Source organism: Limanda limanda, chromosome 5 (genome assembly GCF_963576545.1).
Source record: "Limanda limanda chromosome 5, fLimLim1.1, whole genome shotgun sequence".
NCBI classification, from domain to species: domain Eukaryota; kingdom Metazoa; phylum Chordata; class Actinopteri; order Pleuronectiformes; family Pleuronectidae; genus Limanda; species Limanda limanda.
This window is the reverse complement of record NC_083640.1, coordinates 7,020,442-7,035,445: the sequence shown is the minus strand read 5'-3', so window position 1 is coordinate 7,035,445 and position 15,004 is coordinate 7,020,442. Positions and strand designations below refer to the sequence as shown.

Below are 15,004 nucleotides of genomic sequence, written 5' to 3'. Positions count from 1 at the left end.
ACTTAAGTGCAGATACAGAAATTCTTCCACTTTTTTTAGTACATAACTGTTTTTATATCTTTAATAGATGCCGGAGTTACAAGGAGAATTTAATGTTTAAGTCCTGAATCAGTTTTGAGACACACTCCAACCAGAAGGTGGCAGTAATGCACCCGGAAGCTGTTTTTCAACCATTATTAGGAGAAGAAGAAGTAATGTTGTTAGCCTGCCATGCTAACATCCAACAGAACTTGATGCTACTCGGCTAAATGCTTTCATATCAACTCTTCTACTACACACGTGGTTTTGTTTCGTTTATAACAATTGTCAGCAGAAGTAAAGCAAGTTGCCATCTTCCGTATTCGGTCTCCGCTTCGTTCTCAGAGAAGTTAGTTGGCTAAAGCGTTCGAATGAAAATGTCAACAAGCCAGAGTTTAAGACAGTTTATCAACGAGAGGTTACACACTGCTGCTGAAGACATATTTGGATGTTTTGAAGCGACTGTCGCCAAGTACGAGGATGAGATCGGTCGTCAGCGCAGACTGCTAGATGTAACTTTGAAACCTGTAGTAAAGCTGCAGAGAATAGGTCTGTATCACCTGAGTTAGCGAACTATACACCACACTTATAATCCCTGCTAGTCTAAACACATGGGCTCTTTTATCATGACTTCTGTCCATTGTCTCCTCCAGAGCTCCCACAGCAACATGTCTGTATCAAGGAAGAGTTTCCTGCTGACCTGCTGGAGAGGAACCCCAGTCCAGACCAAGAGGAGCCAGAACCTCCACAGATTAAGGAGCAGCAGGAGGAGCACTGCATCGGTCTGTCTCCTTTTGAAACCACATTTAAAGTAACTCGGTTTTTGCTTGGATCTGCACCAAATTACACAAACTCATAACAATCATTAATCTCTCATCTACCTACTTCTGTCTATTGTCTCCTCTAGAGTTCCTAGAGCAACATTTTATTATTGAGGACGAGTTTCCATCTGACCAGCAGCTCTGGAACCTTGAGAGGAACCCCAGTCCAGACCAAGAGGAGCCAGAACCTCCACAGATTAAGGAGCAGCAGGAGGAGCACTGCATCGGTCTGTCTCCTTTTGAAACCACATTTAAATTCACTCGATCTGGATTTTTGCTTGGATCTGCACCAAATTACACACACTCATAACAATCAGTCTATCATTTACATACTTCTGTATTTTGTCTCCTCTAGAGCTCCCAGAGCAACATTTTCTTATTGAGGATGAGTTTCCACCTGATCAGCAGCTCATGAACCTTGAGAGGAACCCAAGTCTGGACCAAGAGGAGCCAGAACCTCCACAGATTAAAGAGGAGGAGGAGCACTGCATCGGTCTGGAAGTAGAGCAGCTCGTACTGAAGCAGGAGGATCCAGATAACGTTTTGTTGAATCCTACTCTCAAGGAAAGTGACCACAGTGAACCAGAGACAAGTGACCACCAGCTCCTCTCCCACAGCTCAGCTCAGAGCCAAGATCTCAATGGACTCAAGCATGGAAACTCAAAATCAGTTAGAAATGCAGAGCAGGCATCAGAAAAGGGACATCATGTCATCACAAGAGCAAAAGAAAGCATAAGTCCTAGTAACCTTGCATGTAGCACTACCATGTCAAAGATTGTGCTGAATATCTGCAAGAGTAAAAAGGTTTTCCAGTGTGACACTTGTGGAAAAGTCTTTAAGTGGAAGTCAGGATTATATGGACATCTGAAGGTGCACACAGATCAGAAACAGCATTCTTGCGAAGTGTGTGATAAAAGTTTCACAACTCGCACAAATTTGACGAGACACGAGAGAACGCACACGGGACAGAGACCTTTTACTTGCAAAACTTGTGGAAGAAGTTTTAGCCAGAGACCTTCCTTGCAGATCCACGAGAGAACACACACAGGCGAGAAACCTTTTATTTGCAAAACTTGTGGGAGATGTTTTAGCGAGAGAAATTCCCTGAAGAAACACGAGAGAACGCACACAGGCGAGAAACCTTTTACTTGCAAAACTTGTGGGAGAAGTTTTAGCCAGAGACCTTCCTTGCAGATCCACGAGAGAACACACACAGGGGAGAAACCTTTTATTTGCAAAACTTGTGGGAGATGTTTTAGCGAGAGAAATTCCCTGAAGAAACACGAGAGAACGCACACAGGCGAGAAACCTTTTACTTGCAAAACTTGTGGGAAAAGTTTTATTCAGAGAAATCACCTGCAGGGCCACGAGAGAACACACACGGGCGAGAAACCTTTTTCTTGCAAAACTTGTGGGAAAAGTTTTATTCAGAGAAATCACCTGCAGGTCCACGAGAGAACACACACTAGCGAGAAACCTTTTACTTGCAAAACTTGTGGGAAAAGTTTTATTCAGAGAAATCACCTGCAGGTCCACGAGAGAACACACACTAAGGAGAAACCTTTTACTTGCAAAACTTGTGGGAGAAGTTTTAGCCAGAGACCTTCCTTGCAGATCCACGAGAGAACACACACAGGCGAGAAACCTTTTATTTGGAAAACTTGTGTGAGATGTTTTAGCGAGAGAAATACCCTGAAGAAACACGAGAGAACGCACACGGGCGAGAAACCTTTTACTTGCAAAACTTGCGTGAGAAATTTTGCAATTAGAATGAATCTGCAGGTCCACGAGAGAACACACACGGGTGAGAAACCTTTTTCTTGCAAAACTTGTGGGAAAAGTTTTATTCAGAGAAATCACCTGCAGGGCCACGAGAGAACACACACGGGCGAGAGACCTTTTTCTTGCAAAACTTGTGGGAAAAGTTTTATTCAGAGAAATCACCTGCAGGGCCACGAGAGAACACACACAGGCGAGAAACCTTTTACTTGCAAAACTTGTGGAAGAAGTTTTAGCGATAGATCTACCCTGAAGAAACACGAGAGAACACACACAGGCGAGAAACCTTTTATTTGCAAAACTTGTGGGAGATGTTTTAGCGAGAGAAATACCCTGAAGAAACACGAGAGAACGCACACAGGCGAGAAACCTTTTACTTGCAAAACTTGTGGGAGATGTTTTAGCGAGAGAAATACCCTGAAGAGTCACGAGAGAACACACACGGGCGAGAAACCTTTTACTTGCAAAACTTGTGGGAGATGTTTTAGCGAGAGAAATACCCTGAAGAGTCACGAGAGAACACACACGGGCGAGAAACCTTTTACTTGCAAAACTTGTGAGAAAAGTTTTAAATGGGGAAGTAGCTTGAAAGTCCACATGAGAAGCCATACAGGTGAGGAGTCGTATCCATGTACAACTTGTGGGGAAAGATTTGTTATCAAATCCCTTCTAACAAAACATTTGTGTACCCACACATAGCGAAACAGATATTTTTGTAAAATGTTGGAAAGATCTCTGACTTGCCAGTTTATACAAAGTCCACAGGAGAAATCCTCCAGTTGTGAAGCCACACCATGGCAACACGAGAGTGATAAGATTTGCTCAAGCGTTGTCAAAGAAGTTGTTACTCAGTTAATGATTCATTAATTAGTGATACAACAGTTGGCGCAAACAACACTGGAAATGTTTCCAGGGGACCAAAAAAGTGATGAACCTTGTTGTACTTCACAAAGCATTGAACTACTGCCAGGTTCCTCACTTACATCTACGCAAGAGAGATTGTGTACATTTGCATTAGCTGCATCTCTGCAACTGAATGTGGGAATTATCCCATTGAGGAGACATCACAATATCTTTGATGGTCAACACATTTGCTGAAGTACCCACGTTTCTGTTCTTCATGAGACTATGATTGATATCTACATCTGCAAAGGAAGTGATGTTTTCACCCATGTCTCTTTGTTTTTTCATTTGTCAGCAATTTATACCAAATGGTGCAGGAAGGGGACGGGGGTGAGAGCAATGTATTGGGTTAAAGTGACAGATCCAGGATATGTTATTATCACTGAATGTTGAGAGATGTTGTCAATGTGTCAGGAAAGACTGGATCAAAATGTAAAAATCTGACATTTGTTGTACAGAGATTTATAATAACACAGTATGTGGTGCAGATTATCAGATTACTTCCCTGTTTCTTTTCTCTTTCTTTTACAAAGAAGAAAATATGTTGTTAATGTGTACACAGTCCTTAATGACTGTCACTGTAAATGGTTATTCTTGTGTACTATGTGTATTCAATACTTCAGTGCATTTGCAGTTCATCAAAGTTTCTTGAATTATGATGATGTATTTTGTGTTTGTCACACGTTAAATCTGTGTTAGTCTGTGTGGAGAAAAATTCCCCTGACTAGGTGTCTCACTGCTATGACCTTGATAAACAGGATGGAACCCTTATTTGGTGATGTTTTTCTTCCAACTGGTACCGCTGACGGACGGACACAGCAGATAACACACAGAGGAGGATCTCATGTCTTCTTCTTTCTCATATCATGTCTTATGAAACTCCTCTTTGTATAAGTTCTGGCTTTTGTGAACTTGCGGCCAGTTGTTCCATTTTGAGTACACCTGCTTGTTGTATAAACCCTGCAGAGCTTATTATTATAAAGACTCAAAAGCAACTCCAGTCTGAGAATTTCATTATTTCAAATCTCAAAATTAATTTCCAGGAGATCTGTTAGTCAACAAGAATATACTCAAACTCCTGAACATCACCATGAAACTGGGTGATAGGATGTGGTAAGGATCAGAACATAACTGATTCTTCCACTTTTTTTAGTACATAACTGTTTTTATATCTCTAATATATGCCGGAGTTACAAGGAGAATTTAATGTTTTAGTCCTGAATCTGTTTTGAGACAAACTCCAATCCAGAAGGTGGCAGTAATGCGACCGGAAGCGGTTTTTCAACCATTATTAGGAGAAGAAGAAGTAATGTTGTTAGCCTGCCATGTTAACATCCAAAAGAACTTGATGCTACTCGGCTAAATGCTTTCAGATCAACTCTTCTACTACACACGTGGTTTTGTTGCGTTTATAACAATTGTCAGCAGAAGTAAAGCAAGTCGCCATCTTCCGTATTCGGTCTCCGCTTCGTTCTCAGAGAAGTTAGTTGGCTAAAGCGTTCAAATGGAAATGTCAACAAGCCAGAGTTTAAGACAGTTTCTCAACGAGAGGTTACACACTGCTGCTGAAGACATATTTGGATGTTTTGAAGCGACTGTCGCAAAGTACGAGGATGAGATCGCTCGTCAGCGCAGACTGCTGGATGTAACTTTGAAACCTGTAGTAAAGCTGCAGAGAATAGGTCTGTATCACCTGAGTTAGCGAACTATACACCACACTTATAATCCCTGCTAGTCTAAACACATGGGCTCTTTTATCATGACTTCTGTCCATTGTTTCCTTCAGAGCTCCCACAGCGACATGTCTGTATCAAGGAAGAGTTTCCTGCTGACCTGCTGGAGAGGAACCCCAGTCCAGACCAAGAGGAGCCAGAACCTCCACAGATTAAGGAGCAGCAGGAGGAGCACTGCATCGGTCTGTCTCCTTTTGAAACCACATTTAAATTAACTCGGTTTTTGCTTGGATCTGCACCAAATTACACACACTCATAACAATCATTAATCTCTCATCTACCTACTTCTGTCTATTGTCTCCTCTAGAGTTCCCAGAGCAACATTTTATTATTGAGGACGAGTTTCCATCTGACCAGCAGCTCTGGAACCTTGAGAGGAACCCCAGTCTGGACCAAGAGGAGCCAGAACCTCCACAGATTAAGGAGCAGCAGAAGGAGCACTGCATCGGTCTGTCTCCTTTTTAAAACCACATTTAAATTAAGTGACCTGGATTTTTGCTTGGATCTGCACCAAATTGCACACACTCAAAACTTCCAGTCTATCATTAACCTACTTCTGTCTATTGTCTCTTCTAGAGCTCCCAGAGCAACATTTTATTATTGAGGATGAGTTTCCATCTGACCAGCAGCTCTGGAACCTTGAGAGGAACCCCAGTCTGGACCAAGAGGAGCCAGAACCTCCACCAATTAAAGAGGAGGAGGAGCACTGCATCGGTCTGGAAGTAGAGCAGCTCGTACTGAAGCAGGAGGATCCAGATAACGTTTTGTTGAATCCTACTTTCAAGGAAAGTGACCACAGTGAACCAGAGACAAGTGACCACCAGCTCCTCTCCCACAGCTCAGCTCAGAGCCAAGATCTCAACGGACTCAAGCATGGAAACTCAAAATCAGTTAGAAATGCAGAGCAGGCATCAGAAAAGGGACATCATGTCATCACAAGAGCAAAAGAAAGCACAAGTCCCAGTAACCTTGCATGTAGCACTACCATGTCAAAGATTTTGCCGAATATCTGCAAGAGTAAAAAGGTTTTCCTGTGTGACACTTGTGGAAAAGTCTTTAAGTGGAAGTCACGATTAAATAGACATATGAGACTCCACACAGGGGAGAAACTGCATTCTTGCGAAATGTGTGGAAAAAGTTTCACAACTAGCACAAGTTTGAAGACGCACAAGAGAGCACACATGGGTCAGAAACTTTTTCCTTGCATAACTTGTGGGAAAATTTGTACGAGTTTAAATGACCTGCAGATCCACAAGAGAACTCACATGGGTGAGAAACCTTTTTCTTGCAATACTTGTGGGAAAAGTTTTACGCGTGTAGATCACCTGGAGATCCACAAGAGAACGCACACGGGCGAGAAACCTTTTTCTTGCAAAACTTGTGGGAGTAGTTTTAACGAGAGAACTGCCCTGAAGAGACACGTGAGAACTCACACGGGTGAGAAACCTTTTACTTGCAAAACTTGTGGGAGAAGTTTTAGCATGAGAAATTCCCTGCAGGGCCACGAGAGAACACACACGGGCGAGAGACCTTTTATTTGCAAAACTTGTGGGAGAAGTTTTAGCGATAGAACTACCCTGAAGAAACACGAGAGAACGCACACGGGCGAGAAACCTTTTACTTGCAAAACTTGTGGGAGAAGTTTTAGCCAGAGAAGTACCCTGCAGGTCCACGAGAGAACACACACGGGCGAGAAACCTTTTTCTTGCAAAACTTGTTGGAAAAGTTTTATTCAGAGAAATCACCTGCAGGTCCACGAGAGAACACACACTGGCGAGAAACCTTTTATTTGCAAAACTTGTGGAAGAAGTTTTAGCGAGAGAAATCACCTGAAAAGTCACGAGAGAACGCACACGGGCGAGAAACCTTTTACTTGCAAAACTTGTGAGAAAAGTTTTAAATGGGGAAGTAGCTTGAAAGTCCACATGAGAAACCATACAGATGAGGAGTCGTATCCATGTACAACATGTGGGGAAAGATTTGTTATCAAAACCCTTCTAACAAAACATTTGAGTACCCACACATAGTGAAACAGATATTTTTGTAAAATTGAGGGAAGAGCTCTGACTTGCCAGTTTATATAAAGTCCACAGGATAAATCATCAAGTTGAGAAGCCACACCATGGCAACACGAGGGTGATAAGATTTGCTCAAGCGTTGTCAAAGAAGTGGTTACTCAGTTAATGATTAATTAATTAGGGATACAACAGTTGGCGAAAACGACACTGGAAATGTTTCCATGGGACCAAAAAAGAGATGAACCTTGTTGTAGTTCAATGCTTTATGAAGTTCCATCACCACTGATGAGTAGCAGACTTCAATAACTTCACAAAGCATTGAACTACAGCCAGGTTCATCAGTTACATCTACACAAGAGAGATTGTGTACATTTGCATTAGCTGCATTTCTGCAACTGAATGTGGGAAATATCCCATTGAGGAGACATCACAATATCTTTGATTGTCAACCACATTTGCTGAAGTACCCACGTTTCTGTTCTTCATGTGACTGTCATTGATATCTACATCTGCAAAGGAAGTGATGTTTTCAACCATGTCTCTTTTTTTTTTTTTTGTCAGCAATTTATACCAAATGGTGCAGGAAGGGGACGGGGGTGAGAGACATTGATTGGGTTAAGGTGACAGATGCAGGATATTTTATTATCACTGAATGTTGAGAGATGTTAATATGTTAAGAAAGACTGGATCAAAATGTAAAAATCTGACATATTTGTGGTACAGAGATGTATAATAACACAGTATGTGGTGCAGATTATCAGATGTCTTCCCTTTTTATTTTCTCTTTCTTTTACAAGAAGAAGAAAACATGTTGTTAATGTGTACACAGTCCTAAATGACTGTCACTGTAAATGGTTATTCTTGTGTACTACGTGTATTCAATACTTCAGTACATTTGCAGTTCATCAAAGTTTCTTGAATTATGATGAGTGTATTTTGTGTCTGTTACACGTTGAATCTGTGTTTGTCTGTGTGGAGGAAAATTCCCCTGACTAGGTGTCTAGCTGCTATGACCTTGATAAACAGGATGGAACCCTTATTTGGTGATGTATTCTTCCAACTGGTACCCCGGACGGACGGACACAGCAGATAACACACAGAGAAGGATCTCATGTCTTCTTCTTTCTAATATCATGTCTTATGAAACTCCTCTTTGTATAAGTTCTGGCTTTTGTGAACTTGCGGCCAGTTGTTCCATTTTGAGCACACCGGCTTGTTGTACAAACTCTGCAGAGCTTATTATTATAAAGACTCAAAAGCAACTCCAGTCTGAGAATTTCATTATTTCAAATCTCTAAATTAATTTCCAGCAGATCTGTTAGTCAGCAAAACGAGAAACCTTTTACTTGCAAAACTTGTGGGAGAAGTTTTAGCCGGAGAAATACCCTGAAGGGTCACGAGAGAACACACACTGGCGAGAAACCTTTTTCTTGCAAAACTTGTGGGAAAAGTTTTATTCAGAGAAATCTCCTGCAGATCCACGAGAGAACGCACACGGGCGAGAAACCTTTTACTTGTAAAACTTGTGGGAGAAGTTTTTGCCAGAGAGCTTCTCTGCAGGGCCACGAGAGAACACACACAGGCGAGAAACCTTTTACTTGCAAAACTTGTGGAAGAAGTTTTAGCGAGAGAAATACCCTAAAGAAACACGAGAGAAGGCACACGGGCGAAAAACCTTTTACTTGCAAAACTTGTGGGAAAAGTTTTAGCCGGAGAAATACCCTGCAGGTCCACGAGAGAACACACACTGGGGAGAAACCTTTTACTCTTTAACCCTTAAGGGAAGAGTTTTAAACGTGGCTGCAGCTTTAAAGTCCACATGAGAAGCCATAAAGGTGAGGAGTCATATCCATGTACAACTTGTGAGGAAAGATTTGTTATCAAATCCCTTCTAACAAAACATTTGATCACCCACACATTGCAAAACTGATTTTTTTGTAATATGTTGGAAAGATCTCTGTCTTGCCAGTTTATACAAAGTCCACAGGAGAAATCCTCCAGTTGAGAAGCCACACCATGGCAACACGAGAGGGATAAGATTTGCTCAAGCGTTGTCAAAGAAGTTGTTACTCAGTTAATGATTCATTAATTAGTGATACAACAGTTGGCGCAAACAACACTGGAAATGTTTCCAGGGGACCAAAAAAGTGATGAACCTTGTTGTAGTTCAATGCTTTATGAAGTTCCATCACCACTGATGAGTAGCAGACTTCAATAACTTCACAAAGCATTGAACTACAGCCAGGTTCATCACTTACATCTACACAAGAGAGATTGTGTACATTTGCATTAGCTGCATCTCTGCAACTGAATGTGGGAAATATCCAATTGAGGAGACATCACAATATCTTTGATGGTCAACCACATTTGCTGAAGTACCCAAGTTTCTTTTCTTCATGTGACTGTGATTGATATCTACATCTGCAAAGGAAGTGATGTTTTCAACCATGTCTCTTTGTTTATTCATTTGTCAGCAATTTATACCAAATGGAGCAGGAAGGGGACGGGGGTGAGAGACATTGATCAGAATCAGAATCAGAATTATTTTATATGCCAGGTATGTTTGCACATACAGGAAATTGCCTTGGTGTCATTGGTGAATTACTTTTGAACATAAAACAACAATATAAAAAACAACAATATATAAGAAATAGAATAAAATCAAATAGAATAAAATAAAATAAAGTATATATACATATATACAGTAACAGAGTAACAGAGTTATGGGCACGTGCTGTGCGAAGGTGCAGAGATTGGTGATAGTGCCAGTAGTATATAAGTTATGAATTATAAATTATGTATAGGGGGTGGGGTGTGGTGGGGTAGAGTCAGTGCGGTGCAGAGTCAGTGTGATGCAGGGGGCTTGGGTTAAAGTGACAGATCCAGGATATGTTATTATCACTGAATGTTGAGAGATGTTAATATGTTAAGAAAGACTGGATCAAAATGTAAAAATCTGACATATTTGTGGTACAGAGATTTATAATAACACAGTATGTGGTGCAGATTATCAGATGTCTTCCCTTTTTCTTTTCTCTTTGTTTTACAAGAAGAAGAAAATATGTTGTTAATGTGTACACAGTCCTAAATGACTGTCTCTGTAAATGGTTATTCTTGTGTACTACGTGTATTCAATACTTCAGTGCATTTGCAGTTCATCAAAGTTTCTTGAATTATGATGAGTGTATTTTGTGTCTGTCACACGTTGAATCTGTGTTTGTCTGTGTGGAGAAAAATTCCCCTGACTAGGTGTCTCACTGCTATGACCTTGATAAACAGGATGGAACCATTATTTGGTGATGTTTTTCTTCCAACTGGTACCGCGGACGGACGGACACAGCAGATAACACACAGAGGAGGATCTCATGTCTTCTTCTTTCTCATATCATGTCTTATGAAACTTCTCTTTGAATAAGTTCTGGCTTTTGTGAACTTGCGGCCAGTTGTTCCATTTTGAGTACCTTGTTATATAAACCCTGCAGAGCTTATTATTATAAAGACTCAAAAGCAACTACAGTCTGAGAATTTCATTATTTCAAATCTCTAAATTAATTTCCAGCAGATCTGTTAGTCAGCAAAAATATGCTCAAACTCCTGGACATCACCATGAAACTGGGTGATAGGATGTGGTAAGGGTCAGAATATAACTGATTACACTTTGGTGCAGATACAGGAATTCTTCCACTTTTTTTAGTACATAACTGTGTTTATATCTCTAATATATGCCGGAGTTACAAGGAGAATTTAATGTTTTAGTCCTGAATAAGTTTTGAGACACACTCCAACCAGAAGGTGGCAGTAATGCACCCGGAAGCAGTTTGTCAACCATTATTAAGAGAAGAAGAAGTACTGTTGTTAGCCTGCCATGCTAACATCCAACAGAACTTGATGCTACTCGGCTAAATGCTTTCGGATCAACTCTTCTACTACACACGTGGTTTTGTCGCGTTTATAACAATTGTCAGCAGAAGTAAAGTAAGTCGCCATCTTCTGTTTTCGGTCTCCGCTTCGTTCTCGGAGAAGTTAGTTGGCTAAAGCGTTCGAATGGAAATGTCAACAAGCCAGAGTTTAAGACAGTTTATCAATGAGAGGTTACACACTGCTGCTGAAGACATATTTGGATGTTTTGAAGCGACTGTCGCAAAGTACGAGGATGAGATCGGTCGTCAGCGCAGACTGCTGGATGTAACTTTGAAACCTGTATTAAAGCTGCAGAGAATAGGTCTGTATCACCTGAGTTAGCGAACTATACACCACACTTATAATCCCTGCTAGTCTAAACACATGGGCTCTTTTATCATGACTTCTGTCCATTGTCTCTTCCAGAGCTCCCACAGCGACATGTCTGTATCAAGGAAGAGTTTCCTGCTGACCTGCTGGAGAGGAACCCCAGTCTGGACCAAGAGGAGCCAGAACCTCCACAGATTAAGGAGCAGCAGGAGGAGCACTGCATCGGTCTGTCTCCTTTTGAAACCACATTTAAATTCTCTCGATCTGGATTTTTGCTTGGATCTGCACCAAATTACACACACTCATAACAATCAGTCTATCATTTACATACTTCTGTATTTTGTCTCCTCTAGAGCTCCCAGAGCAACATTTTCTTATTGAGGATGAGTTTCCACCTGATCAGCAGCTCATGAACCTTGAGAGGAACCCAAGTCTGGACCAAGAGGAGCAAGAACCTCCACAGATTAAAGAGGAGGAGGAGCACTGCATCGGTCTGGAAGTAGAGCAGCTCGTACTGAAGCAGGAGGATCAATATAACGTTTTGTTGAATCCTACTCTCAAGGAAAGTGACCACAGTGAACCAGAACCAAGTGACCACCAGCTCCTCTCCCACAGCTCAGCTCAGAGCCAAGATCTCAATGGACTCAAGCATGGAAACTCAAAATCAGTTAGAAATGCAGAGCAGGCATCAGAAAAGGGACATCATGTCATCACAAGAGCAAAAGGGAGGACAAGTCCCAGTAACCTTGCATGTAGCACTACCATGTCAAAGATTGTGCTGAATATCTGCAAGAGTAAAAAGGTTTTCCTGTGTGACACTTGTGGAAAAGTCTTTAAGTGTAAGTCAGGATTAAATAGACATATGAGACTCCACACAGGGGAGAAACTGCATTCTTGCGAAATGTGTGGAAAAAGTTTCACAACTAGCACAAGTTTGAAGACGCACAAGAGAGCACACATGGGTCAGAAACTTTTTCCTTGCATAACTTGTGGGAAAATTTGTACGAGTTTAAATGACCTGCAGATCCACAAGAGAACTCACATGGGTGAGAAACCTTTTTCTTGCAATACTTGTGGGAAAAGTTTTACGCGTGTAGATCACCTGGAGATCCACAAGAGAACGCACACGGGCGAGAAACCTTTTTCTTGCAAAACTTGTGGGAGTAGTTTTAACGAGAGAACTGCCCTGAAGAAACACGAGAGAACACACACGGGCGAGAAACCTTTTACTTGCAAAACTTGTGGGAGATGTTTTAGCGAGAGAAATACCCTGAAGAAACACGAGAGAACACACACGGGCGAGAAACCTTTTACTTGCAAAACTTGTGGGAGAAGTGTTAGCCGGAGAAATACCCTGAAGATTCACGAGAGAACACACACGGGCGAGAAACCTTTTTCTTGCAAAACTTGTGGGAGAAGTTTTAGCTGGAGAAATACCCTGAAGATTCACGAGACAATGCACACGGGGGAGAAACCTTTTATTTGCAAAACTTGTGGAAGAAGTTTTAGCGAGAGAAATCACCTGAAGAGTCACAAGAGAACGCACACGGGCGAGAAACCTTTTACTTGCAAAACTTGTGAGAAAAGTTTTAAATGGGGAAGTAGCTTGAAATTCCACATGAGAAGCCATACAGGTGAGGAGTCGTATCCATGTACAACTTGTGGGGAAAGATTTGTTATCAAAACCCTTCTAACAAAACATTTGAGTACCCACACATAGTGAAACAGATATTTTTGTAAAATTGAGGGAAGATCTCTGACTTGCCAGTTTATACAAAGTCCACAGGAGAAATCCTCCAGTTGAGAAGCCACACCATGGCAACACGAGAGGGATAAGATTTGCTCAAGGGTTGTCAAAGAAGTTGTTACTCAGTTAATGATTCATTGATTAGGGATACAACAGTTGGCGAAAACGACACTGGAAATGTTTCCATGGGACCAAAAAAGTGATGAACCTTGTTGTAGTTCAATGCTTTATGAAGTTCCATCACCACTGATGAGTAGCAGACTTCAATAACTTCACAAAGCATTGAACTACAGCCAGGTTCATCACTTGCAGCTACACAAGAGAGATTGTGTACATTTGCATTAGCTGCATCTCTGCAACTGAATGTGGGAATTATCCCATTGAGGAGACATCACAATATCTTTGATGGTCAACCACATATGCTGAAGTACCCACGTTTCTGTTCTTCATGTGACTGTCATTGATATCTACATCTGCAAAGGAAGTGATGTTTTCACCCATGTCTCTTTGTTTATTCATTTGTCAGCAATTTATACCAAATGGTGCAGGAAGGGGACAGGGGTGAGAGACATTGATTGGGTTAAAGTGACAGATCCAGGATATGTTATTATCACTGAATGTTGAGAGATGTTGTCAATATGTCAGGAAAGACTGGATCAAAATGTAAAAATCTGACACATTTGTGGTACAGAGATTTATAATAACACAGTATGTGGTGCAGATTATCAGATGACTTCCCTTTTTCTTTTCTCTTTATTTTACAAAGAAGAAAATATGTTGTTAATGTGTACACAGTCCTAAATGACTGTCACTGTAAATGGTTATTCTTGTTTACGTGTATTCAATACTTCAGTGCATTTGCAGTTCATTAAAGTTTCTTGAATTATGATGATGTATTTTATATCTGTCACACGTTGAATCTGTGTTTGTCTGTGTGGAGAAAAATTCCCCTGACTAGGTGTCTCACTGCTATGACCTTGATAAACAGGATGGAACCCTTATTTGGTGATGTTTTTCTTCCAACTGGTACCGCGGACGGACGGACACAGCAGATAACACACAGAGGAGGATCTCATGTCTTCTTCTTTCTCATATCATGTCTTATGAAACTCCTCTTTGTATAAGTTCTGGCTTTTGTGAACTTGCGGCCAGTTGTTCCATTTTGAGTACACCTGCTTGTTGTATAAACCCTGCAGAGCTTATTATTATAAAGACTCAAAAGCAACTCCAGTCTGAGAATTTCATTATTTCAAATCTCAAAATTAATTTCCAGGAGATCTGTTAGTCAACAAGAATATACTCAAACTCCTGAACATCACCATGAAACTGGGTGATAGGATGTGGTAAGGATCAGAACATAACTGATTCTTCCACTTTTTTTAGTACATAACTGTTTTTATATCTCTAATATATGCCGGAGTTACAAGGAGAATTTAATGTTTTAGTCCTGAATCTGTTTTGAGACAAACTCCAATCCAGAAGGTGGCAGTAATGCGACCGGAAGTGGTTGCCAACCATTATTAGGAGAAGAAGAAGTAATGTTGTTAGCCTGCCATGTTAACATCCAAAAGAACTTGATGCTACTCGGCTAAATGCTTTCAGATCAACTCTTCTACTACACACGTGGTTTTGTTGCGTTTATAACAATTGTCAGCAGAAGTAAAGCAAGTCGCCATCTTCCGTATTCTGTCTCCGCTTCGTTCTCAGAGAAGTTAGTTGGCTAAAGCGTTCGAATGGAAATGTCAACAAGCCAGA

General features: G+C 41.1%; 2 protein-coding genes and 1 pseudogene across 9 annotated transcripts; all 3 read left to right on the top strand.

The window, feature by feature from the left end:
* Nucleotides 1–1,257: 1,257 nt before the first annotated feature.
* Nucleotides 1,258–4,516, top strand: LOC133002516 (oocyte zinc finger protein XlCOF6-like). Of its 8 annotated transcripts, none has more exons than XM_061072360.1 (2): nucleotides 1,258–2,285; nucleotides 2,622–4,516. In XM_061072360.1, exons 1-2 carry the CDS (start codon nucleotides 1,605–1,607, stop codon nucleotides 3,315–3,317), a joined length of 1,377 nt encoding a protein of 458 aa, XP_060928343.1. In that variant the 5' UTR covers nucleotides 1,258–1,604; the 3' UTR covers nucleotides 3,318–4,516. The 8 variants fall into 8 exon arrangements, with proteins under 8 accessions (XP_060928343.1, XP_060928342.1, XP_060928341.1 ...); XM_061072359.1 differs by having other exon boundaries at nucleotides 2,538–4,516; XM_061072358.1 differs by having other exon boundaries at nucleotides 1,258–2,369.
* Nucleotides 4,517–5,573: 1,057 nt separating this feature from the next.
* LOC133001471 (oocyte zinc finger protein XlCOF6-like) lies at nucleotides 5,574–9,202 on the top strand (annotated as a pseudogene).
* A 2,476-nt stretch (nucleotides 9,203–11,678) lies between these two features.
* LOC133002521 (oocyte zinc finger protein XlCOF22-like) lies at nucleotides 11,679–14,474 on the top strand. Its single transcript, XM_061072366.1, has 2 exons — nucleotides 11,679–11,727; nucleotides 11,856–14,474. The coding sequence occupies exon 2, from the start codon at nucleotides 11,912–11,914 to the stop codon at nucleotides 13,220–13,222; it is 1,311 nt and encodes a 436-aa protein (XP_060928349.1). The 5' UTR covers nucleotides 11,679–11,727; nucleotides 11,856–11,911; the 3' UTR covers nucleotides 13,223–14,474.
* Nucleotides 14,475–15,004: the final 530 nt, after the last annotated feature.

Coding starts and splice junctions, on each gene's coding strand:
- LOC133002521 (XM_061072366.1), top strand. CDS start 11,912: ATGAACCTTGAGAGGAACCCAAGTCTGGACCAAGAGGAGCAAGAACCT.
- LOC133002516 (XM_061072353.1), top strand. CDS start 1,605: ATGTCAAAGATTGTGCTGAATATCTGCAAGAGTAAAAAGGTTTTCCAG. Junction 2,450..2,524: donor TTTAGCCAGAGACCTTCCTT/GCAGATCCACGA, acceptor TTTTAGCGAGAG/AAATACCCTGAAGAAACACG.